Genomic DNA, 24,785 nt, shown 5'->3' on the forward strand with positions numbered 1-24,785 from the left:
AGTTTTTCATAGTAAATAACGCAAAAAAAATGGTAATAATTAATTATAAAAAACAAGTCAATATTATACCAAGGAGGGGAGGAAAAAAAAAAAAAAAAAACTCCTGGTAAAGTCTTATTGTCGCTGTACTAAAGAAAACACTACTTGAAAGAGCTTATCGTGACATTTATAATGCCATTGTGAAGATAACAAATAAAAAGCAAATTAAATAAAATATCTGGAAATGAATATTTTATATTTATATTATATTTAATTAATTAAATTAATTTAATTTAAATATAGAATTTTTTAAAAGAAACTATTTTTTATTAAAAAAAAAACACAAATAAAAACCTTAAATAACTTGAGTTATTTTTCAAATTAGTATAGAAAGCACATAAAAAAAAAATTCAATTTTTAATTAAATAAATAAGAAAAGATGAAACTGAAAAAAATATAAGTTAAAAAAAAAAATTAAGCACATTAGAATAAATTTTCAAAACAGAGGTTAATTTTTTAAATTTATAATTCGTGAAATTCTAAATTTGAGTTCAACTAAAAAGCTTAATTCTTCTTTAATTTGATATTAAAAAATAAAACTAGAAATATATTAATTTTAAAAAATTATTAAAATAAACAAAAACAATAAAATAAAAAATAAGAATGAAATATGATAATATTTTAAAAAAAGAGCAGTTGTTACCTTCTTCCTTTCCCTCCTCTTCAGAATCTTTACTTTTTAACGCAGGGCATCAAATGATATCGATACTGTCTGGAGCACAACTGTTCTCTAACCTCTGGATTCTCAGTCAGACAGTCAGAAATATCTTTGGACTTGATTGCCTCATCTTTATCCAAAGATTCCAACCAGGAATAAACCGGCAGCCACTGATCTGGACGTTGAAATCGAGCATGTGGAACATCGACCTGATTCGTCACGGTTACCTGATACAGGAGAAATGTCAACTATTTGGCGCAACGCATTGAGATTGAAAAGGGAAAATAAAAAATTAATAACACGGTAACGACATAGACAGAAGATGGGAGGTAAATTTTTATTTTTGTTATCCTTTGTCAATGAGAAAATATGGATACACCAGGCAGAACAATTCATCCATCTTCAAATTCGACTGTTCTTTAGGACAAATATCCTTTTGAAAAGTTTCTGAAGTTCCCATCACTGGCAAAATTCACCTGAAAGTGAATGATCAAGGATAATTCATACTTCGGATAGCTGTAATTTAACTTTATCCACCAAGAATTCAGGAGAATAATGTATTAATTATTCTCAAGAAACAATAAATTATTGCAACTATGAATTATAAAATAAAATTTGGATTGTTGTGTAAATGATTTTATAGTGATGCTAATGCTCTTGCTTTAGAAAATTTGGTTACAGTAATCTGCATTTTGGCGGTTTAAGACCAGTTGAGACAGGAGAAGGATTTCTAAAGTAGGAAATCCTAATCTTGAAAGGATTTTTGTTTAGAATCCATGAAGTAGATATAAGCAACAGCCATATGCTAACAAAAATCGTAGTTATTCCACAAACACCCATTTGTGATCTTGTCATAATCGCATTAATGATGGAGATAAGTTTTTTATATGTATATAAAGAAAAGTACACATAGTTTAAACGAAAATAAAAGGGGAAGTCAGGTTCATGGAGCCAAAGTAATTGGTTCACAGCCATCGTGCACACAGGCCAACACATCCCTGTAGTCCCTTGATATGGTGAATGAATCATAGACCTTTCCATCACTGCTCTTCTTGTATTCAAAGAGAAGAGATGAGTGATTAAATGCTGTAAGTTTGACAAATCCAAAGTCTGAATCTTTGTAAATGCTCCAAGTGGTCTGCACTGGACTAAATTCTGCTAATTGGTACCCTCCCCCACCAACAACTACATGGATTGTTCCATTGACAGTGCCTGAATAATGGGATCTTTCTGTATTCACACACTGATTCTGCATTTCCATAACAAACATTACATGATCAGACTTGGTTTAGGAGAAAGGGTTGAATGAGAATCAGGGCTTGCAGAAAAAGTCATGAAAGCCAGGAAAATGGTGCGATTACGTTATGAAATCAGACACAAGCATACCTGGTAAATTGGGCACGTTCTTTCATAGTTATGGACATGTCCAAAAAATGCAACGTCTACTTTATACTTTTGCCAAAGCTTCTGCAGGCTCTCCCTTCCCATTGGCTCTCCATATGAACCACTCCGCCAGTAGGAGGAGGAATAACCAAGAACACGATGAGCAGCGAATATCAACCAAGGCTGGTTTTTCCTGTCTGCTGACGCAAGGCATTTCTCGATGAATTTGTATTGTTCAGATCCTTCCCTCCAGTCATGTTCACTGTCAGCTATGCAAAAATGGAACATGCCATAATCTGTTGAATACCTGCAGAAAACAGTGCTCATCTTGATGGATAAATATATAGAATGCAGAACTGGCCAGACAAGGATTTGGATATTTTCCAAGCTAAATCTAAACATAATCACAGGCTTGTATATTTATCTACACCGAAAGATTGATAGAGGTAGCTTATGCCATTCTCTGAAATATGTAGGGTTCTTTTTAATTGAGTCCTTCAGGAATATACAGAGCACGTCGAATTTGTAAAATCTTTATTAACTTTGGAAAGTGAATTGGCCTTCTTTATACACTACAGGTGTTTATATTCAAGTCTTCTCATAATAAATCTCTCACGATGTTTGAATAATTCTTATAACTGATTTACGTACCAGAACTTAGCTCTGTTCTCAGCGGGAACGTAAAACATGGTCTCTGCTAGAACACCACATTCACCACCTGAATCATTACCATCATAGAAGGATCCTGTCCCTGGCGAGTCTCGCTCATGGTTGCCACTATCGGAGAAAGAACCATGTTAAAGTATCTCGGAGTAGCAAAAACTTGAACCTATTAACATAATCATATACATGAATTGCAACAAGCAAGCATAGCGTCCATTCAAACCTCGCAATCATATATGGAACAGTCGATGCAATGGGCTCTACTTGTGAGGTAAACTGGTCCCACTGTGAGATGTATCCATTTGCATATGTGATATCTCCTATATGAAAAACTATGTCAATGGCATTTAAGTCCTTGATTAGCTGATCTGTGGTGTTAAGGGAGCCTGGCTGGTAATTATTAAATTCATTTGAACCATCACGCTCTGCCTGAAACATAAAAATGGTGGATGTCTTTAATTGCATGAGCTACAAACAACATAATTTCTTCAAATCTGTATACCTAACAGTGTATGTATGTACCACATAATTACAGAACAGTTTTTAGCTCTTGGAGTTTGTTCTGTCAACGTTGATAGCTGGTAACTAAAATTTATAAATTCCATCAATTACAAGAACATTAGATACAGAATATAATGGAGAACCTTCTTCGATGTATGTTATTATAAGTATTCAGTGATCAAATGTTCTTTGATCTAACCGAAAGTACAAATGGTGTCGAGGAAAATTATATATATATATAAATATATCTAATATCAAGTAAACTAAAGCTTTTAACCAGAAGGCTATTATTATCCTGCACTATGCTACTTCATAGTACCTTTCCCATGTCGCCGAATATTACAACCCGCTGTAATGATTCTTGCCCTGGATATGGTGATGACTTGAATGAATAAGACTTGCTCCAGATATATGAACCATTAACTAACTTATGACCAAGCTTGTACGAGTACCTGAATAAACAATCATCACTGAAACCATCAGAACAATTCCCATCTATGCTCCTTGTCATTGTTATAATATGATTCTTAGAGCTCAAGATGCATACATGGAGTTTGGCCACAAATCTCTTAAGAAACTCGTATGGATAAAACCGGGATCACGCCACCCAACTGTTCGAGCTGGTATACCTGCAGCAATATAACAAGTATTTACTGCTGTAGTTTCTATCCTGCTAATTTCCTGGAAAATGTTATCCCGGTAAGCGGTCCAAGGCAAATAGCAGAAGCATAATTCTTCCTCTAAACAAAGCTTCCTGTCGCCTTGTTACAGAATAAAGTCGAGATACTTCCTGAACTTCAACATTTGCTACTGAATGAACATAGAGCATGACTAGATTTTGAAAACAAAGCAGAAACAACTTCGTTTTTAGTTATTTTTCACGAGTTGATGCATTTGAAAGAGGATAATTGGGCAAGACAAGGAATAAAAAGAAATATTTCTAACATGATGGACTTTTAGGATAATTGCAAAAACCATTGTCATTATTCCAAGAGGATATGGCTCATACCACACATGCTATTTTGATGAAATGTCAACGTCCCAGCAGGTGATCGAGTTTGAGATTCTCCCTTGAGACCCCACTTAACCATAGGCACAGCTTCTGTAATGCTGTAACCACTTGTCCAGGTAACTGTCATCTGCATGATACAATAAACAAAGCTATCTTAAAATGATTTCTCAAAGCTGATAAGAAGTGAGTAAAAAATGCAGCACCCAGGAAAGGCGAAAAACTAATCTATGGATTGAATTTTCAGACTCCATGGATGATTATTAATAGCACAACCTTATCTTTATCTCTGATTCATCCTTGAGAGATGTTACATCTTTGCGACTTTAGTTTACAAACTATAAATTAAAATATTTCAATCGGTATGGCCAATATATATCGATGTCCCCAGAAGTTCTCTCTCATTATTGTCAGTAGCTTGAGCTTGTAAATAAGCCTTTGATTGTTGAAACTGCTGGTTAAAAGAAGTATGCATAGAATTTGAATGCAATAAACTTACTTCATCCCAAGACTTCCCTTGAGAGAGTCTTGGATAAAGGGGCGCCTTTGGATTTGCAAACTTTATGAAGTTAGAAAATGCCACCAGCTTTGGCTGCAATGCATAAAATCAACAGCAATCTAAAGGATTGAGCAACAAGATTGAAGTAGTGGCTCAAGAATAATGTAGAACCAGGTCAGAAATTTGATACTAAAATCCAAGCCTGAAACATTGCATTTTATGTTCACATATATAAGCAATACGAAAATAGACTTGGTCGCACATTTGACAACCCGCCTGAGAATAAAGCAAATGAGAAATCTGCCCGCTGATTGATCAATTGAAATTTCAAAGATGCTTTGCCTGTCTTTGTGTATCCAGAATCAGAATCGTTGGCAAATTTGTACTGAGAAAGAGAATCACTGATCATGAGATTGCTTAAAGAAAGTTTAAAAGGTTACACATTTACAGAATATCAGTCATATTGCATTGAACTAAGGCAGACCTTTATTGGAGCTGAACATATATATGGTTCGTCTTGTTTGTCGTCATCAGATGGACATGTTGATGAGCTAGCAAAGTAGAATGAATTTCATTACTCTATAAGACAGAACATTAGGGAAAAAGTTCCAGCAATAGGCAGTTCTTGACGATGACGGGATTGTGATTTGTGAGCATAATAGTTAAGAAGATTTCTGCAGAACAAAATGAACTTTTTTCCCATGTATAAAAGTAATGATGTAAAAGACAACTTGTTTTTCCCACGTTTACAAGTAAATTGATGGAAAAGACTAGCAATCTACAAGAAATTGGGAATTTCTGCTCAGGGTTTTATTCAGTCTGAGCACAGTCTATGTAGATGCTTGTCCAATATTCATTCATTCTAAACATGGAAAACAAAGCAATTAAGGGGTGGAAAGTGATTATACTTGAATTTTGCCGGAGAAAATACTGCAACCCAGTCATCCTCAGTAGGGTTGGGGCATTCAATTTCCACTGTTATCCACTGGGAACTTTCCCCCTGCACATGAATAAAAACCAGATATTGTTATTGCAAATGGTAGCGTTAGGAAACACGCCATTGTTTATATAGCAGCTATCTTAACTTTGCAGTGCCTTGCATGGTTAGCATCAAACTGCTATGGGATGGTACCATTGTTTGTAGCTCAATAAATTCTGGTAATATGAATAGCTGAGTGTTTATGATCTTTGTAGTTTCTGATGCCATGGATTATTATGCACTCAGTTAAAACTCCATTTCTCATGTGTTCTATTCCAAATTTTGGAAGGTGTTTCTACAGCTCCTCAAAAAGACATGAAAGCTTTTCAATGAAATGATGGAGAAGGGACTGGTAATAAAACCAGTTCCAAGAACTGTAATCACAGGACTCCAAATTCAGAATACTTCGTCAATTTGCATTTGAATTCCAATAAACACACGCAATGAACAATAATAATAATAATAATAATAAAAAAAAAAAAACAGCCAAGATGCTATTCAATATTCAAAGGCTTCAAGGGACATCGTAACACAAAGTTCATCTGTCGACATGTTGGCAAGAACTAAATATTACCTTGGCACCAAGAACATACGGGTATGCTGTGATAGAAGCATTGTCACGAAGAGAGTAAACAGCCTTGTGAATAGAAATCTTAGACAGTGGCTGAACTCCCATTCCATTTTTGCTGTGAGCTGCTACATCAAGACGACCCAAGTCCACACACAGGCATCCACCTAACAGTATTATCAGAATTTGAAGAGATGAGAAACTCTCCATTAGTATTATTTTCACAGTCACTCTCTGTGACCAATGACTTCAAAATCCCTTATTTAAAAAGCACAGAAGAAGCCTTGAAGCGTGGACCATTACATGAGCCGCCCATGGATATTTCTTGTCATTTCCTCAAGTCAACAGTTGCTGTTTGTTTCTTAATACGTTATGGTCACGGATTTCAAAGATAAGAGTTTGTTATTATTGAAGGTCTAAATATATATTATATTATTAGATTGGGGAGTGACTAAATTTAGTTTATCAAGGAATGTTAAATATAAAAATATTTTTAATAAAAGCCTAACGTGTAAATAAATTTCAAACTAATAATACATGATAAATGTGCTTTCAACATAAATATAATTAAAAGAATAATAACATGCATACTAAGCATATATTTAAACTTATAATTAATATAAAATTAAAGTTTTAGCATGCATACTAATAATAAAATTAACTATGCTTAAATCAAAACAAAAAGGATATTATTACTTGTTGAAGCAGTTTAAAATAATGAATATTTTATTGTTGTTAAAGATGAATCCTTTGTTTTTAAGATTTTATTGCTTCTCACTTGTGTAATTAGGATGTTTATAATATGAAACGAAAGAATATTTAAACAAAATATTTGAACAAAAGAATATGAAACTCGAAGATCTTTTAATAAGATGAATCTAAACTCTATATTTGGAAGGAAAATCAAAGTATAAAAAGAAGAAGAAAACACTAACAATGAGGTGAGGAGAGTGTGTTGTTAGAAAATAATATAAATCATATCCTGGGACCTCACTTAACAACTTAAACTATTAGGTTGATATGGTTCTTTGACATAATATCAAAGCCTTGATGACCAAGCGGCCATGAGTTTGAATCTCACCATCCCTATTTATTTGATAAAAATTAAACATAAAGTAATTTTGGTATGTGCAAGTTTCAAGTCCAAAGAGCTTTCACTTGAGAGGGTGTGTTAGAAAATAATATAAATCATATCTTGAGACCTCACCTAACAACTTAAATTATTGGGTTGAGATGATTCTTTGACAAGTATAAGAATCTAAAAAAATCAAGTTAATAACCATTCTTTCACCTCTATTTTTATAGTGGATTTTGAAAGTCAAAAAATTAAAGAATTACTAAGAATTAGTTCTTACTATTAACAACCTTTGATTAATCACCATAAATCAAGAATTAAATCTAGAAAAAACAAAGGTTCTTTGAGTAGAAAAACCACGGGTTCTATGAGATTAATTTCTCATTCACCTATAATTTACTTATATCATCCTAATTAAAATAAATTTCCAACAATCTCTTGCATGAAAGAAAATCTTCTCACCATTTTGAAAACAACTCAAAGATTTATTGAGAGATATTAATTTGATAGATTACTATATCATAATAGGTAGCTTTTGGCTTTGAACCTTTCTTAATGAAATATTATCGAATTTACGTGGCTAAATAGTGAATACAATGTCTTGAACTATTCAACATTTTGTATAAACCAAGACAATAGTATTCATATAGTTCTCTACCTAAAGATTTCTTTTGTTTCTCATTGTTGTGTTTATTTTGGCCCTAAACAACTTTTGGATTCATGAGTACTTTAGAAAATTCAGTTTTTATCGAGATTTAAAAAAAAACAACTACATTTCTCACTTATATAGGTGATCTTTCATTAAAAGTATTCTATTAACTCCACTTGGTGTACCAAGATATGAAAATTATTAAGAGCTCATATCATTCTTTATCATATTGCATCTAACATTTATTTCATCATATGAATAAGCATGAGATAATAATTATTATTATCTATCGAGAATGTTATATGACTTAATTTGTTATTTGAGCCTTAGATCTTAGGATCTCCAATCAACTAGGTATGATTACTTTTATTACACTCTTTCATCGTTTAAAGGCTTTAAACTCATTTCCTTCTATGAATTATACACAACTTCTCTCGATAAGCCTTTAATTAACGGATCCACAATATTTTTGTTTGACTTTATATAGTCAATAAAAATAATTACATTTAAGAGTAAGTGTTTAAAAGTATTATATCTATGACATATATGTCTAAACTTTCTATTATATATACTATTTTATACCCTTCAAGTTGCTGACTAACTATCACAATAGACACAAATAGCTAGCACTGGTTTTTCCCAACATGGAATATCCTCTACAAAGTTTTGAATGAATTCAGCTTCCTCTCCAACTTTATCAAGAATAATAAACTCTGATTTCATCATGGATCTAGCGATACATGTTTGTTTGGAGGATTTCCACAACACAGCTACTCCACTAAATGTGAAGACATATATACTTGTGGATTTTGAATTCTTGGTGTTGGGTGTCCAGTTAGCATCATTATACCCTCCTAGTACTATTGTGTAACCAGTATAATGCTACCCTTTTAATAAATAAAAATAATTAAACTATATAAGATAAAATCAACATTCATTTCTTTTCTATTGTAACTTTTGTTGAGCCTCATTTTGTTTATTGTGATTCATTTAATTATCATCATTTCACTTATAAGTTGTGCCATGTACAAAAACAATATCGTGTGAATAATACTTTTATTAAGTAAGTTCTTTGAAAAGATTGAAGGGGTCATAAATGATCCCGTTTAAAACTCAATCTTCTAAGATAGAACTTCCTAAATCGTATATATTCACCACACTAACTCTTAGTGTTGGACATTAATGTTGTATAAGTGATAGCATGTAAAAGTTTTCTAAAGGGCCACCATATTTCCATTAACATCAATACATATGTTAGGGATATTTTTTCTTATTGAAACAATTAAAAAAATATTACGTTTTAGCCCCTTCTTTATAAACATAGACTCATGGAATTATAAATAAACTATGAATCATTCAACTAAAAAGGTTTGGAATCTCCATTCTCTACTACATATCTATTTTCAAAGTATCTATATGTAATATTATTGTTTTTAATCTAAGAAGGTCATTGATTGAATTTTCACGAGCACATTTTTTTTTATTGGAATATAAGGCACAAAATAATTGAAAAATAAATTGTTAATATTCCTATAAAAACCTATAATACTATTTAAGAACCATAGAAAATTTTAATAATAATTTAAATATCATGTTAGACATTATTTTTTTATAGTGCATTTCAATCAAAAAATTTAAAAAACAAATCTTGAAAAAATATATAGAAAAGGAAACGTGTGATCAAAGAGATGGGGTATGGGTATCTAACTCAACATAAAGAAGACCCAGCACACGCGGGCCTACAAGGCTAGGCTTATGTGCTTGCCCTTCTTTGTTTTCTACCCTGTTGTATAACCTTTTATTTTTTTAAAAAAAAAAAAATAGCAAAATGACTTGATGAAATTTTGCTTGCCTAGATTTCAACCATTAAAGAGGTTAAAAAATCAAATTGGGTTTGTTGGATCATAAAAACCAATTTAGACTGATTCTCACCTTAAATCACTTAATAAACACCTTTAAAACCTCAATAAACTAATTTATTAATTTAAAACACCTCTAAATAAGCTCAAAAACACAATGAAATTGAAAACAAATCTCTCACAACCACGATCTACTTTTACCAGCAACAAAGAAACTCAAAAAAACATGAATAATACTAATATTGTCAAGAGCAGCACATTAATATCAAATTTGAATTATTATTTTTTGTTCATCAAATCTCCGCAACCGATCACTTTCTTCTCTGTTTTTTTTCACTGTTTTCGATGACTCTCTTTCCTCTCTAAAACTTAATTATTAAAATGCGAATAAAATAAAACTTTGGAGTAAAATATAAAAGTTTTAAATTAAAGAAACCAAAAGGGAAAAATAATATAGAGGCCAAAATCTTTTAAAAGGTGCTCCATGAATAATTCTTTTTTTTTTAAAAAAAAAAAAAAAGCGAGCATACATGCCTTGCTATCAATTTTGGTCCATTTTCAATTTTTTGCATGGCCCTGTTGTTTCTCTCTCTTCTTACATTTTCCCGTGCATTAATATGAGAACTGCTGAGCTGTAGACCCTTTTGCACTACCATCTAGAGCCTTTGCAGGTTCGACCTCGCTCCCAACTGGCACCCAAAACAAACACATCTCTGGCTACAGCCTTGAATCCAGGCCACTGCCTAACTGAAGGAGAATCCGAGTGAATGAGCTCTTGCAGTTGCACCATTTTACAATCAAATTTGGACACAAGGCAGGCTTTATATATTTGTGCCATGGCAAATGTAAGGGTGCCTGTTGGAAGCGAGGTCAAACCAACAGGTTCTCCATTCTCAATTGAAGATACATTCTGTGTGAGTTTCTATCAACCAGTTCTGCAGCATGAAAAGAAGGTATGCTTTCTTGTCTTACAGAAAATCCCGATCATGTGCCAAGCTTGAGGGCAAGTGAGCAAAGGATCTAGATGTTGGTACTTGTCTGGGCAACTCCTAAAATCAGATGGGTAATATACTGGAAACCAACTTCTACAACACGAGCATTTTTCACTGATTCTACGCTCACAAAAGCCAAGCGCACAACTTTTGGCATCAGGCTTCAATATCAAGAGCAAGTTTAAGGTCACAAACAAGTTTACAAATTTAATTCTTTCAAATACCATTTTAAACTAAGGTTCTCATTAATGTTTATGGAGAACAAAAGTTTCTCAAAGTCTCGCTCTTCACTTGCAATGTCTTAACATTTGTGGTCAAACAGCCAAAAATGTCATCGCACGTAATGATGCTGAATAAATGGACTAAGTTGTATTCAGCAACACAAATGCACTCGTATAACTAGATTTATAGACAACATAAATAATGAAAGGATAAGAAAGAATAGCTCTTATAAACTTGAGACAAGTTTGGCAACCATCCATCATGCAGTTATTTACAAAAAAAAAAATTATAATTAGTGAAAAATCATTTGCAACACCTGAGCTATTTCACATCTGCTTAGGAGAAACTTGATTCAAGACTCGCTTCAGTTGTTTACAGCCTGACGTTTTGAAAAGTAGGGGGTAAGCTTCTTTTCCATCTCCAGCAAACTGAAATGTCATAAACAATAATTAGGAATGAAACTAAATTTTGAAAAACAAAAATGCTAGAAAGCAATTAAAAAGAAACAATGATCACTTACATCTCATATTTCTGATGAGCCTCATTTCGTTTTGCCACATACAATTCGCTATCCTTGGGTATGTTGTTCAAAGGATTGATCACTACAACAATTAAGAAATACAGTTAACAAGAATTACATTCAGTTTTGGACATAAAACTGAAAAATTCATGTGTTCAAATTTATGCATGATCTGCATCAAGTGACTTTTGGTTGTCATAGCAATAAACTTGAGGGGTTCCAATGTCTTTGCAAAAGATTATTTTTAACAAACTTCCACGAAGATCATTCAGTTTTTTTTATTTTGATGTTATATGAGGATCCATCTAATGAAATGCAATCATTTTATGATGGTCTAGTGCCCTCAAAGCTGTGCAAGGTGCAAAATCCTTCCATTTCAAAATACATAAAACATAAGCTTTGAAGAAGCCGTACTTGGAACAGGTGCCAGTTCTTTCACCTCCACATTCTTCTGAAATTTTGGAGAAGTTGGATTGCCAGTCAGCTGCACGCCCTGTTCAAGCAAAGTCATAGCTTACTAAATTAGCATAAAAAGGTTAATCGATATCGGCAAATACAATCAGCAAATAGTGGCAATATCTTAAAGGTCAAAGCAAATAGAATCAATTAAGACTCCCAAATCTTTAATAATGGATTAGGTCTTTGCTAACCAAGACAGATATGGAGACACTTCGTTTTCTCTCAATTAAGCCTTTTTTTTTCTTTATTTCTCTCCACCTTACTTATCTGCTCACCCTCTTTCTCTCCTCGAAGAGTCTAGATAGTTATGTATTTGGACACCAACAGATTCTTAAACAAAAAGAGCAGAGATAATGAGCAGTTGTTACCTTCTTCCTTTCCCTCCTCTTCAGAATCTTTACATGGCACTTTTTAATGTAGTGCATCAAATGATATCGAGAATGTCTAGAGAACAACTGTTCTCTAATCTCTGGGTTCTCAGTCAGCCAGTCAGAAATATCTTTGGACTTGACTACCTCATCTTTATCCAAAGACTCCAACCAGGAATAAACCGGCAGCCATTGATCTGTACGTTGAAATCGAGCATGCGGAACATCAACCTGATTTGTCTCGGTTACCTGATACAGGAGAAATGGCAACTATTTAGCACATAACGCATTGAGAATGACAAGGGAAAAATACCAATCGCACAGCAAAGCATAGATATAGACAACAATATTAGTAAGTGAACACCCAATATCATGAATTGTAAGGCATGGGCAGGCTATGCAGTGTTTTCTTTTGACAGACTGTATAACACTTCTTAGAGCAGAGGGTCAAATTTAGGTAGGTATCTGTCTAAAGACAAAATCTTTACACTTAAAAAAGAAATGGGTACCTGATTCTGAGTGGGAAGTCTCATGTATTTTTGAATAGACAGCAACCGATCAATGAGATCGGAGCGAGGCATTGATTGTAAATCAGAAGGTAAGGATGAGTAATTTGAATCAATCCATGTCTCCACCTCCATCGTACTCACTGCTTCCACTCCAGAAAAGGCACTCAGCCAAAGTCGAGCCATTGTTTCCCATTCTTGTGATTGATTAGGGTTTTGTTCGCTTCCTCTGTTGTTGTTGTTGTTGTTGTCTTCTCCTTCTAGGGTTTGTTCCATTGAATTCGACATTTTTGTTTTTGTTGGACTCTCGCTCCCTCTGTCCCTCACACTATGAGTTGTTTGTGAATTTGTTGTTAAACGGTGTCGTTTTATCCATAAGCTTAGAGACTTTTTGATAATGTATTTTATTATTTAGTAACTTTGCTAATTAGCTCGTGAGTATGCTAATTGCTAATATTATAACATAGTTATAATTTTTATTTAAAAGAAAATATTTTTCATTTCTTAATGAGTGATTGATTACAAATTTTAAGTAGATTCACTTAAAGTATTACAAAAAATATAAAAACATTAAAATTTATTTTATCTTTTCATAATTTAAATAATTTATCTATGACAATGATAGTGGTGAGAAATTAAGTATAATTTCAATAAAAAAATATTACTTCAAATAAAAAATATATATAATTTAAATTATAAAAAATTGAAATAATTATGAGTTATAGTATCTTTAAGTAACCATAACAAACATTATAAAAACAAATATAAAAAATAATTATAGGAAGCACCTTCTGAGATAAATTTGTAGGGTAAATTATATTTGGAAAGCCGTGAAAAAATAATTACTGGGAATGCATTATTCTACCTTAAAAGTTTGGGTTAAAAGCCGTTTAGGATAGAGGTACAATGAGAATGAGAATGAGAATTTTTGAAATTTTTATTTTATTTTATATTAATTTTATTATATTTTTATATCGTTTTGATATGATAATATTAAAAATAAATTTTAAAATATATATAAAAAAAAAAAAACACTAAAAGCATAGTTGTAAAACTTAATATGAGAATACACTAGATTCAAGCTTATCCCAATCTTCTTTTTAAATTATCAAAATAATATTATTTTAAGAAAATAAAAAATAATAATAATATAAAGATAGAATTTTAATCTAATTAAATTTAGATTTATTGAGTCAGCAAGTTAAATTGAGTTTTTATTATAGAATCAGCTGGGTTTTTCATTCTTAATTTTTTTTTATAACTAAACTGATTCAAATACCAGATCGATCTGGTCCTAGATAAGCATGGAACATAATAATGCAGATTTTACGATTATGAAAAAAGACTCTTTAATAGGTTGTGGTCGCACTCAAACTCAATTTGAACATGTTAATTTTATTTCCCAGCCCAGCAAACTATTTGGGCTTATATTTTGGCCCAAGTATGGTTCAATACGAGCTTTCAATTCTCAAACCTTCTTGAAAAGAAAAATTGCGAATCATTTTCACAACAATAAAGAATACTGTTTTTCATCCAAATTTTAAAAAATATATTTCAAATTAATTTTTTTTAATATTTTAATATTTTAATATTAAAAATTAAAAATATATTATTTTGATACATTTTCAAATAAAAAAAAATTAAAAAGCAATATCTACCCCTCCTCTTAAATATAATATCCCGAAACACGGTGGTTTGGCTAAGAAATTAGTTTTCTCAAGAGGTAAAACACTTAAAAAGATTGTATATAAGAAAAAAAAAAAGTGATGGCATGGTCCTAAACCAAATCTTATTATTGATACCAAAGGAGAAGAGAGACTTTGAACAAAAAAAAAAATATTGAGTCTTAATCCGGTTGAATTACAAATATTTTTGCAGACGCAATGCAAGGAGCATGTTTGTGGTATTCATCATTGTTGATTGAAATATTGACTGATTAATGTTTTGGATTTTCTCATCTTCTTTCAAAACACCTCTTGAAACAAACATGTTAGATAAAACAAAAGAAAATTAAAATAATTGTTTTCAATTTGTTTTATATATCGTTCTGGTAATTACTTCAGCCACCATCTACAAATCCCTCCCACCATTAACAAGAGAGATGATATGCAATTCATTTGGAGGTTCCAAGCTCTATGACATGGGCAACAAATAAAAAACAAGCCATGATGCTAACTAAATAGAGATTAATTTATCTCACATTTGCAACTTATAAAAAAAAATTAAGGCAAAATCAGCTTAGCCCAAGATGTTAAATAAAACAAGTGGTGGCACGGATGTCACATGTAGATAATAAATTGATTTCTCTAACCTGCTGGCTATATGAACTGCATGATTAAATTCAAAATGTTACAGCTGCAAAGAGTTTACCTAGTCTTTTTGGCTTTGGCCATTTTCTTTTTTCTTTTCTTGATAGCCTTGGGAGTTTTAGTCTTTCGAGCTTCTCTCTTCTCCTCCTTGACCTTCTTCTTATTCTCTTTTCTCGCGGCTTTTTTATCAGCAGGATCCTGTTTCTCAGTTTCTGATGATGAACCACTCCCATCTGAATCACCGGAGCCCTCTTCCTCTGAATCTGTCCCAGGGTCCGATTCGCTCTCAGGAGAGTTTGAATGCCCATCCTGAATGACTGAAGACTCTTCTACTGGGTTTGCATCCACTTGCTGCATTTCTTGTTGGGCTGCAGAAGAGTTAGAGAGAGCCTCCTTTAGTCCAGTAATAGTCTTATAGTACATGTCTCCGGTATCATTGCCACTTGTTATCCGGTTTACATCCTCCTCGGCATGCTTGACATCATCTAATGTCTTCGGAATATATGACTACATAGAAAGCAACAAACACTCCACAAAATTAGGATCCATCCCAGATATACATGTCCGTTATGATATCATGTTTCAAAGATTTTTGTATCCTCACCACATGAGGTATCCCAAATATTACAAATGTCAATCCTCCCAAGACCAAAATAAATTTCACATTTGTGTAAATTACCGAAAAAAAGAGTTGTATACTGGTAAATTAGAATTTGAAATTGAGATTGAATGCTTCACTTGCAAGGCCTTTTAAATTATTAAACTGGACAAACATGATAAGAACCTGAACAAATACAGTTTTTTTTTTTTTCCTCACAAGGAAAACAAAATCACAGTTGTCTTTTTCTAAAGGAAACTAATAATAACCTGAACAAATACAGAGTCAGCAATTTCATCCTCTGCAGTCAAATCTCTTGTCAAAATTTTTTGTTGAACCTGAAAAAAGAAATAAAAGGTCACAGCAGTGATCTCAATGATAGTCTTTAAGAAAATCAAGCACATGAAAGGAGGCAAACCTCTTCCAAGTAACTGTCAATGGATTCATCATTAATAGTTGGATCCACTATGAAGTCAAACAGCTCCCTTATAGTCATGACTGCTACACCATGTTTCTTAAAGAAATCCTGCGCGCACCAATCTTCATTAATTCACTTTCTTAAAAACAGGCAGGCACCTGTGTTTTTGCTAAAGGTAATAACAGTAAGAAACCACAACCATTCATCATGTGGATAGCACTTACAGAAACATGAAGACAATCTTCACGCAAAAAGTCAAGGGCATGAGGGTGGTCAAGATCAACTGCTTGAGAGACATCAATTATATACAAGCGACCCTACCAAACAGGAAAAATAATTTGATCAAATATCCACAGGAACAGATGTGATCAGTTCAATATCTTCCAGAAAGCTATGCAAATTTTAATCATGTTACAGATGTGATCAGTTCAATATCACTTTCAATTGTATTTTTTTTTTCAATTAATTTGTTCTCGTTTTTCTCCCGTGGTCTTAATAAAAAAAAATGCCTGGTGAAGACATGATATCTGTTCAGTGAGGAAGCAAGAGATGTTCACCTCCAAGTAAAGGATGTTGTACTCACTGAGGTCTCCATGCACTAGCTTACACTTCTGATATAAAGCCCGCATGGTAATAATCATCTAGCAAATACACAGCAAGCAGTTATTTCAATCACCAAAAACAAAATAGCAAAATACAAACATTAAATCTTTTTCTTGATTCTAAATGAAGTGACAAGAAGAAGCATCTATTGTCTATGTGCCACAGCCCATAATCATGGCATCCTAGGAGAAGTTTAGTTTTAGGCTCCTCCAAATTGATCCACACAAGGACCTGAAGGCTATTATAATTATCAGAAGATTTAACTTGGATTATGAAAGTTATTCAAGCATACCAGAGTGCCTATGAGATTCTTAACTAGATATGTTTTTGCTGTTATTTCAAACTTCTACCCGATAATGATGATAATATAAAAACCCAAAAGCCTACACACCTCCATATAACCTTCACGCAACTTGTCCAAAGATAAGGCAGCATCCTTTAGACGAGGAGCGGCCCAACCAGCTTTTCCTACAACACAGATTATCACCAAGAAAATTCCCATTACCTCCACAAAGTAGTAATATACAGGAAACAAACTTTATCCTACACAAGAGGAACTTTAGTAAATAGTTTGATGGCTTTGATATATAAAGCAGATTATCTTTCTCCTGGCATATTGGTGAGAAGATGTCTTGAAATACACGCACAAACAAACACAAAAGAGTAAAGTACCTATGAATTCCATGACCAGAACATGAAGTCTCAAAAGTACGGGTGTTGGGCACCTGATTCCTGCTGCTTTTAGCCTGTAGCTCACAGTGAAGTTGAAAACACATAAAATCCCAATGTAATTGGTGAAATAAATTAGATTCGAAGTGCATTTATAAGATTATTTTCTTCCTTAGCCGGATAACCTTGCAGTGTCATGAAAAATGTAAGGGTGAATGCTGGTCTTACCTCAAAAGATTCCTCATTTCTTTTTCAGCCCACGTCTTTACCATTTTTCTGGGATTGTGCTTGCAATATCCATGTCGGAAACGGTAGTCACCTTGTACATACCGATCTCGATCTCTATAGTTGTTTAAAAGAAATAAGATAATTTATTTTTTGTCAGAGAGAAACAAATATATGTAGGTATAAGAAAGAAAAAATGCACGCAAATACACAAGGGCAATCCATAAAGCTATTTCTGGCACAGCATCTACCACCACTGACGATCATTAACGAGCTTGACTGCTAATTGAGAAAACATTTATTTAAGAGACAATAAAACCAGGAAATCAGAAGCTAAACAACAGTATCCTGATTCAAGAACATTTTCTGTAGTTTTTCTACTTCCAATTTGTTTGTATCTCACATGAACTGTTAACTGTGTAGCACCCTATTTTATATTGTTAACATCAAACGTTACAATCACTCCTTTCTTAACAACTAAATCCGCCCTGAACTTACTTAAAAACCAAGACCGAAGTTTTGTACACTTTGATTGCTAGTTCCTGGCCATCAGTTTTTGTTGCATGATAAACATTTGCCTGCCACGAATCAGAGACAAAAAGTTCAAACAACAACACAGAACTGGTACAAATAATATGAAACCAGTAATGCCCTTCTCTACCTCTTTTCCTGTTGAAATGCAGCCATTGATATCATTAAACACACCGCGATTCAACATTTTAAATAAAACCATACGCGTTCTAGGATCGATAGCCTGCACAACAACACACCAGATTACACACTTTCCTTGCAATAATTAAAAAAAAAAAAAGTTTGAACAGATTCTAGCAAATAATCATCACCTGCTCAACAGTAGCGCGATCGGCTTTCTCAGTATTTCTAGTTTTCCCAATAGCCATCTCTCTCACACTATGGCGAATGGCAGTCGTAACTGAATTCGACATTCCAACTTTCACTCTCCCTTCCCATTCCTACACGAAATCAAAATCACATAAGAAAAAATAAAATAAAATAAAAACTAATTAAATTGATACCTCTAAAGGAGAAGCGCGGATATGATGCGAGAACTTCTGGTTGCGATTAGAGAGAGGTTGAAGAGTCGAAGAATTAGGACGCGAGTGAAGGCCGCCGTGAGCATTAGGACGGCGTGAATTGAGAGTGATCGAGCTGTCAATTGAATCGTCGTCGTTTCTGGTATCTAACCAGTCTAACGCGTCGGCAATTTCAGAGTCTGATGACCAAGAATCTTCATCCTCGGATACTTGTTCTTCAACTTCGGGCTTGGCTTCATTTGATGATGTTAGAGGTTCTAATTGATCGATACTTCGTTGTGTATCTGACATTGTTAGGGTCGTGTACAGTTACCCAGATTGGAACAGTGAACAAGGTGGGTTCTTCGGGTTCCTGTTATGCGGTTGTGAGCTAGGGTTTTAGCGTTTTAGGTGGAGATTCTTCCTCACAAAGGGGACCCTTACCAGTTGCCACGTAGGATACAGTTTTTTTTTTTTTCCTGGTATACTATCCGCACAGCCACGAAGCAATTTTAAAAATATTTATTATAATTTTAATATAATTAAATCATTTGTATTTTTATTATATAAAAAAACAACTTCAATCCTGAAAGAAAAATATATCTTTTTAGTTAAAATTAACTTTTCAAATACATATAATTTATTAATTTGTTTTATTCATAAGAGAAAAATTAGTCATATTGGCCTCTACTCTGATTTTGATTTCATGAAACGACGGAAAATGAAAAGTCTAGTATGTTAATTTATGAAATCAACGGAATAGATTTTGTGACATAAATTACATCTATTAATTAGGAAAATAAGGATGAAAAAATTAGAACTAAAAAAATAGGATTAACTGCAAATATAGTTCATTATCAATGTCATGTTTCACCTATAATAACCATCAATTATAACCTTAACTTTATTTATTATAATTTTTAAACTCGATCTAGGATTGATCAAGTAACTACTTTTCAAGTTAATTAGATTTTAATTTTATTCCAAAACATTTTATTTTTTTTATTTGATTCTCTTATGACCTAATTCCCTAGGATAAGGTCTCAAATTATAATAAAACTATAAAATAAAAATAAAAAGGACCATAATATTAAAATTACAGTAGAAAGATAAAATTAAAATAAAGAGAACCATAATATAAAATACAAAGAAAATACATGATCAATGTCAAAAAAAAAAATTAGCAACTTTTTTTGGTTCAAAAGTTCATATTATTTAATTTTTATTTTTTGAGTTTTAAGAAAAAAAAATGTCATTGACAACAACCAAAGAATAAAGAAGCTATCGGTCGCCAAGATTCTAACAATTAAAATGGTCAATCTAAGTTTCAAATGATTTTATTTGATGAAAGAAGTTAGATGATGATGATTTTTCTATAAAATGCTAAAAAAAATAGATCAAGGTTCGTTTCATTTTTAAAAATTTTGTTGATTTTTAATTATTATTATTATTATTATTATTTTGGGATGTGTTTTGTGATTGGTGAGTGGTTTATGAAGATATTTATAATATTTTGGAGATGTGTTTAGAAGAAAATGGATTCCTAGACCAAACTTCCTCTTTTTATATTTTTAACACCATAATTGTTTCCAAATTGTGAACAATGACCCCTAGATGACATATTACATGCCATTATAGATGAATTGTCACTCTGTTTTTTTGTTTTTAAAAAACCCTAATTAATACCTTTTATATTTTTATATATTTTTTATTCTGTATTATTATTTTTATTTAAATTTAAATTAATACCACATCTCTCTAATATTTTATTTTTTCCAACTTTTTAAAATATAAATAATAGTTTTTTTAATTATGTTATATTCTTATAGTGCTTGAAAAAGATTATTCTAATTTATCTTTTAATTTTAATTTTTTTTTACTTTATATGAATAAATTATACATGCATGATATATTTATAAAAAATAAAATCATTCATTTAAGATAAAAACAAATAAATTAAAACACATAAAATAAAAAGAAAAGGTATCCCCTATATCTTTTGGCTTTTAGAAGGAAGACTGGCTTTCTATTTTATATCTCAAAAAGCATTTAAAACTCTTTCTATATTGGTTCATTAAATTTTTTATTTAAATTTAAATTAATATCCTTTTTTTTTTTAATCTCAGTTCATCCTTTTCAGTATCAGTTAGTTTTTATAATTATTTTGTGTTTTTATAATGCTCAGAAAAGATTGTTATTTTTTTGTATATTTGATATAGATATAATTTATTTTGTATTTCTATAATGCTCAAAAGTTCTCTTTTATCTTCATAACCGGGTTTACATTTTTTTGCTCAGATAAACCTTCCGTTTCCAAACTTCGATTTTGTGGGTCTTTTCTTTATATTTTTGTTGATTTTTTTTAGTTTGTTTAATTTGACAAAGCCTTTTTTGTTTTCTACATTTTTCATATTTCATCTCCCATTATTTTTTTTTCGTTTTTTATATTTCAAACCATACGTGTGGCGTCACGTTTAGGTTTATTAACATAGCCAGGCAACGATACTAATTAATATTAATAAAAAGACCATGCATGATTAATAATTAAAAACATTAGATCTTGTGCAATCAAGATTAAAGTCGCGGGGCTAGAGGGATCAATTTACCCTAATCAAGATTAAAGTATGTAATGCATTGCATGGAGCACTTTGTATTACATCATACTCAAAACTTAAATATTATACCATGTTTTAAAAAATGTGAAAAAAATAATGTATATATTTATTGTGAAAATAAATTCATTATACTGTGAAACACACTATAAACATAAAATATTTGTATTGTGGATAACACATCAGCATTATAATGGCGCTATTTTTTAGTTAAAAATTTCTGCTAGGATCATTATCTTTTTTGTTTTTTATTTTTTTTGGTTAAAAGCTATAGGGTCTAACTTGGAAAACAAACCAATATTTTTGTTTCTGTATTTCAAAAGTATTTTTAAAAAAAATTAAATTTTTTTATTTTTTTATTAACTTCAAATTAATATACTTTTAGTGTTTTCAAATCATTTTGATGTGCTGATGTCAAAAATAATTTTTTAAAAAATAAAAAAATATTATTAACATATATATTTTAAAATAAAAAATTATTTAAAAAATAACCACAACCATCTACATGCATCTGATTTCCAAATTAAACCCAAATTATTTTTAATAAATACTAGTCTACAAACACCATTGAATTTGGACAGGCTTTGAGCCAGACATATGTCTCAGAACTGGATTTTCATGTTTAGAGAAAGTGGTGGGCCAGAAATTTCGTTCGTGTCTCTTGGCCTTTTCCCCAACGACCCAACTTATTGCAAAGTGGAGGACAGTCCCAGAATCCTGAAAGAACACAGCAATCACTCACGAAGAAAATAGCAAAGTTATGCTTGTTTGCAAGAAAAGAATTCATCTCGTGAATTGAATCTCTTTTCTACACCGAAAAATTAGATATGTAGGAGCTTTTTCTGACATGTACGCCTTGACTTTTGGAAATTCCAGGGAAAAAAATGTTTATTTCAAAGAACATGTCGCCGGCTTTGAGTTTTCCGGCCACAAAGCACCAAGAAGGCGTTAGTTAAGGTGAATTCAAACAAGAATTTATCAAGGTGGAAACCTAGCCTGTGCTGCGTTTCATAATAAATTCAATAGGATATTTGTGATTCAATTGATCTGGGTAAAAATTGATTGGTTTTTTGAACTTCTTTTTTAAATGACATATGTCGCCTCGGGCTCGGGTTTAATACCCATGGCTTTGTCCATCCTTTGCTATGCTCTTGGATGTGTTTTAAAAGTATGGTTGATGTGAAAAAAATATTGAATTAATGAATTTTAGTTTTTTTTATGTGTTGATGTTAAAAATAAAAAAAAAATCTAATAAAAATATTTTGATATATTTATTTAGGGTCTGTTTGGTAAAACTCATTTTTATTCAAAAATAAAACAGTCAAAATAAATCTAAAGATGTATTTATCAAATAACCTCTTGATTAAAAAAACCCTTCAAAAAAATATTAATAAATGAAACAAATAATTTCACCATTGCTAAATTCAATCAGCAATCCTAGAGTTTAATGTCATTTTTATTTTGATATTTGATTTTTGATTTGTACATTAGAATTCTTAATTAACCATGAAACTATTAAGTTTTTTCAATTTAACCTCTGATTTGGTTAATTTCAACTTTTGAAGTCTCGTATCTTTAATGATTTGGTAATTAATTTTAAATTTCTTAAATAAAATTTTTAATTAGCTATTAAACTTTTTTTTTTTTTACAACTAAGCTTCTAGTTTGGGCAATTAAATGCCCTGGAGTCTAATTTCAGCCCAACTTAATGCAAAGTGTAGGACAGCCCCAAGATCCCGAAAAAGCACAGCAATCACTCACGAAGAAAATAACAAAGTTATGTTTGTTTGCAAGAAAAGGATTCATCTCATGAATTGAATCTCTTTTCTACACCGAAAAATTAGATATGTAGGAGCTTTTTCTAACATGCACGCCTTGACTTTTGGAAATTCCAGGAAAAAAAATGTTGATTACAAAGAACATATTGTTGGCTTTGAGTTTTCCGGCCACAAAGCACCAAGAAAGCGTTAGTTAAGGTGAATTCAAACAAGAATTTATCAAGGTGAAAACAGGAATTTAATGTCATTTTTATTTTGGTGTTTGGATTTTGATTTGTGTATTTGAACTTTTAATTAATCATCAAACTTCAATTTTATTCAATTTAACCTCTGATTTGATCAATTTTAACTCTTGATGTCTCGTATCTTTAACGATTTGGTAATTGGTTTTGAATTTTTTAAATCAAACCCTTAATTGCCTATTAAACTTATTTTTTTTTTTACAACTAAGCTCCTAATTTGATCAATTAAACTTCCTGGAGTCCAATTTCAGTCCCTCAAACTTCAATGTATTCCAATTAAACTCAAATTGAATCTAAAAAACCGATTTCCCTTCTAATCAAGTCCTTAGTAAAATTGATTAAGCCTTCCAAAATCCTCATTGAGTCGTGAATCATCTAAATTATATTTTTTTCATCCCAAATAAAAATATTTTCACTGGATGGGTCTTTCATCAATCATAATTGGGTTGCCATTTTGCCAATCTTACACATCATGGTCCTTCAACTTGTTATTTTGGTCCTCCATACCCAACTTGAGAAAATCTTCTTGGTTTTCTTAATGTGTATTTATCCCCTTATATTTTTTAATTTTTTTAAATTTTTTTGTGGGGTCACAAAAGGATAACAACGATTCTAAAATTCACAAAACGATAAATACATATATTTTTTTAAATGAAACAGACAATTTCACTATTGCTAAATTCAATCAGCAATCCCAGAGTTTAATGTCATTTTTATTTTGGTGTTTAGATTTTGATTTGTGCATTTGAACTCTTAATTAACCATAAAACTTTTAATTTTTTTCAATTTAACCTTTGATTTGGTTAATTTCAACCCTTGAAGTCTTGTGTCTTTAACGATTTGGTCATTGACTTTAAATTTCTTAAATCAAACCTCTAATTAGTTATTAAACTTATTATTGTTTTTACAATTAAGCTCCTAGTTTGATTAATTAAACTCCCCGGAGTTTAATTTTAGTCCCCCAAACTTCAATTTATTCCAATTAAACTCAAATTGAATCTAAAAAACCGATTTCCCTTCCAATCAAGTCCTTAATAAAATTGATTAAGTTTTTCAAAATTCTCATCGAGTCCTTATTCATCTAAATTATATTTCTTCACCTCAAATAAAAATATTTTTATCGAATGGATCTTTCGTCAATCATAATTGGGTTGTCATTTTGCCAATCTTACATATCATGGTCCTTCAACTTGTTACTTTGGTCTTCAATACCCAACTTGAGAAATCTTTTTGATTTTCTCAATGTGTATTTATCCTTTTATATTTTATATATTTTTTTAAATTTTGTGGGGTCACAAAAGATAACAACAATTCTAAAAATTGATCTGCCTTTGCATTATTCCCACGGAGA

The 24,785-nt window shown here is 31.6% G+C and overlaps 3 protein-coding genes across 3 annotated transcripts; all 3 read right to left on the reverse strand.

The window, feature by feature from the left end:
* Nucleotides 1-1,485: 1,485 nt before the first annotated feature.
* On the reverse strand, nt 1,486-6,617 carry LOC118057556 (probable inactive purple acid phosphatase 27). The gene is made up of 12 exons (XM_035070164.2): nt 6,306-6,617; nt 5,661-5,752; nt 5,237-5,303; nt 5,015-5,137; nt 4,753-4,845; nt 4,254-4,383; nt 3,792-3,873; nt 3,564-3,696; nt 2,967-3,172; nt 2,732-2,857; nt 2,084-2,387; nt 1,486-1,946 (listed from the first exon to the last, which is right to left on the reverse strand). The coding sequence occupies exons 1-12, from the start codon at nt 6,507-6,509 to the stop codon at nt 1,641-1,643; spliced, it is 1,866 nt and encodes a 621-aa protein (XP_034926055.1). The 5' UTR covers nt 6,510-6,617; the 3' UTR covers nt 1,486-1,640.
* Nucleotides 6,618-11,298: 4,681 nt separating this feature from the next.
* On the reverse strand, nt 11,299-13,283 carry LOC118057555 (uncharacterized). The gene is made up of 5 exons (XM_035070163.2): nt 12,953-13,283; nt 12,444-12,692; nt 12,031-12,109; nt 11,617-11,698; nt 11,299-11,524 (listed from the first exon to the last, which is right to left on the reverse strand). Exons 1-5 carry the CDS (start codon nt 13,235-13,237, stop codon nt 11,461-11,463), a joined length of 759 nt encoding a protein of 252 aa, XP_034926054.1. The 5' UTR covers nt 13,238-13,283; the 3' UTR covers nt 11,299-11,460.
* Nucleotides 13,284-15,090: 1,807 nt separating this feature from the next.
* On the reverse strand, nt 15,091-19,261 carry LOC118057554 (uncharacterized). The gene is made up of 12 exons (XM_035070162.2): nt 18,806-19,261; nt 18,614-18,742; nt 18,433-18,525; nt 18,270-18,349; nt 17,775-17,888; nt 17,550-17,623; nt 17,269-17,345; nt 16,832-16,915; nt 16,499-16,591; nt 16,275-16,382; nt 16,126-16,194; nt 15,091-15,765 (listed from the first exon to the last, which is right to left on the reverse strand). Exons 1-12 carry the CDS (start codon nt 19,112-19,114, stop codon nt 15,316-15,318), a joined length of 1,680 nt encoding a protein of 559 aa, XP_034926053.1. The 5' UTR covers nt 19,115-19,261; the 3' UTR covers nt 15,091-15,315.
* Nucleotides 19,262-24,785: the final 5,524 nt, after the last annotated feature.

Source organism: Populus alba, chromosome 15 (genome assembly GCF_005239225.2).
Source record: "Populus alba chromosome 15, ASM523922v2, whole genome shotgun sequence".
Lineage (NCBI taxonomy): Eukaryota > Viridiplantae > Streptophyta > Magnoliopsida > Malpighiales > Salicaceae > Populus > Populus alba.

Excerpts from the sequence above, each read along its gene's own strand:
- LOC118057554 (XM_035070162.2), bottom strand. The coding sequence starts at position 19,114 with ATGTCAGATACACAACGAAGTATCGATCAATTAGAACCTCTAACATCA. Across the intron at positions 17,889-18,269 it reads ACTTCGGTCTTGGTTTTTAA|AGATCGAGATCGGTATGTAC; the intron begins GTAAGTTCAGGG and ends AAACAACTATAG. Across the intron at positions 17,346-17,549 it reads TCTGGTCATGGAATTCATAG|GAAAAGCTGGTTGGGCCGCT; the intron begins GTACTTTACTCT and ends TCTGTGTTGTAG.
- LOC118057556 (XM_035070164.2), bottom strand. The coding sequence starts at position 6,509 with ATGGAGAGTTTCTCATCTCTTCAAATTCTGATAATACTGTTAGGTGGA. Across the intron at positions 4,846-5,014 it reads TCTCAGGCGGGTTGTCAAAT|CCAAAGCTGGTGGCATTTTC; the intron begins GTGCGACCAAGT and ends TATGCATTGCAG. Across the intron at positions 2,388-2,731 it reads GAGAACAGAGCTAAGTTCTG|GTATTCAACAGATTATGGCA; the intron begins GTACGTAAATCA and ends TGTTTTCTGCAG.
- LOC118057555 (XM_035070163.2), bottom strand. The coding sequence starts at position 13,237 with ATGTCGAATTCAATGGAACAAACCCTAGAAGGAGAAGACAACAACAAC. Across the intron at positions 12,693-12,952 it reads GACTTCCCACTCAGAATCAG|GTAACCGAGACAAATCAGGT; the intron begins GTACCCATTTCT and ends CTCCTGTATCAG. Across the intron at positions 11,699-12,030 it reads AGAACTGGCACCTGTTCCAA|TGATCAATCCTTTGAACAAC; the intron begins GTACGGCTTCTT and ends TAATTGTTGTAG.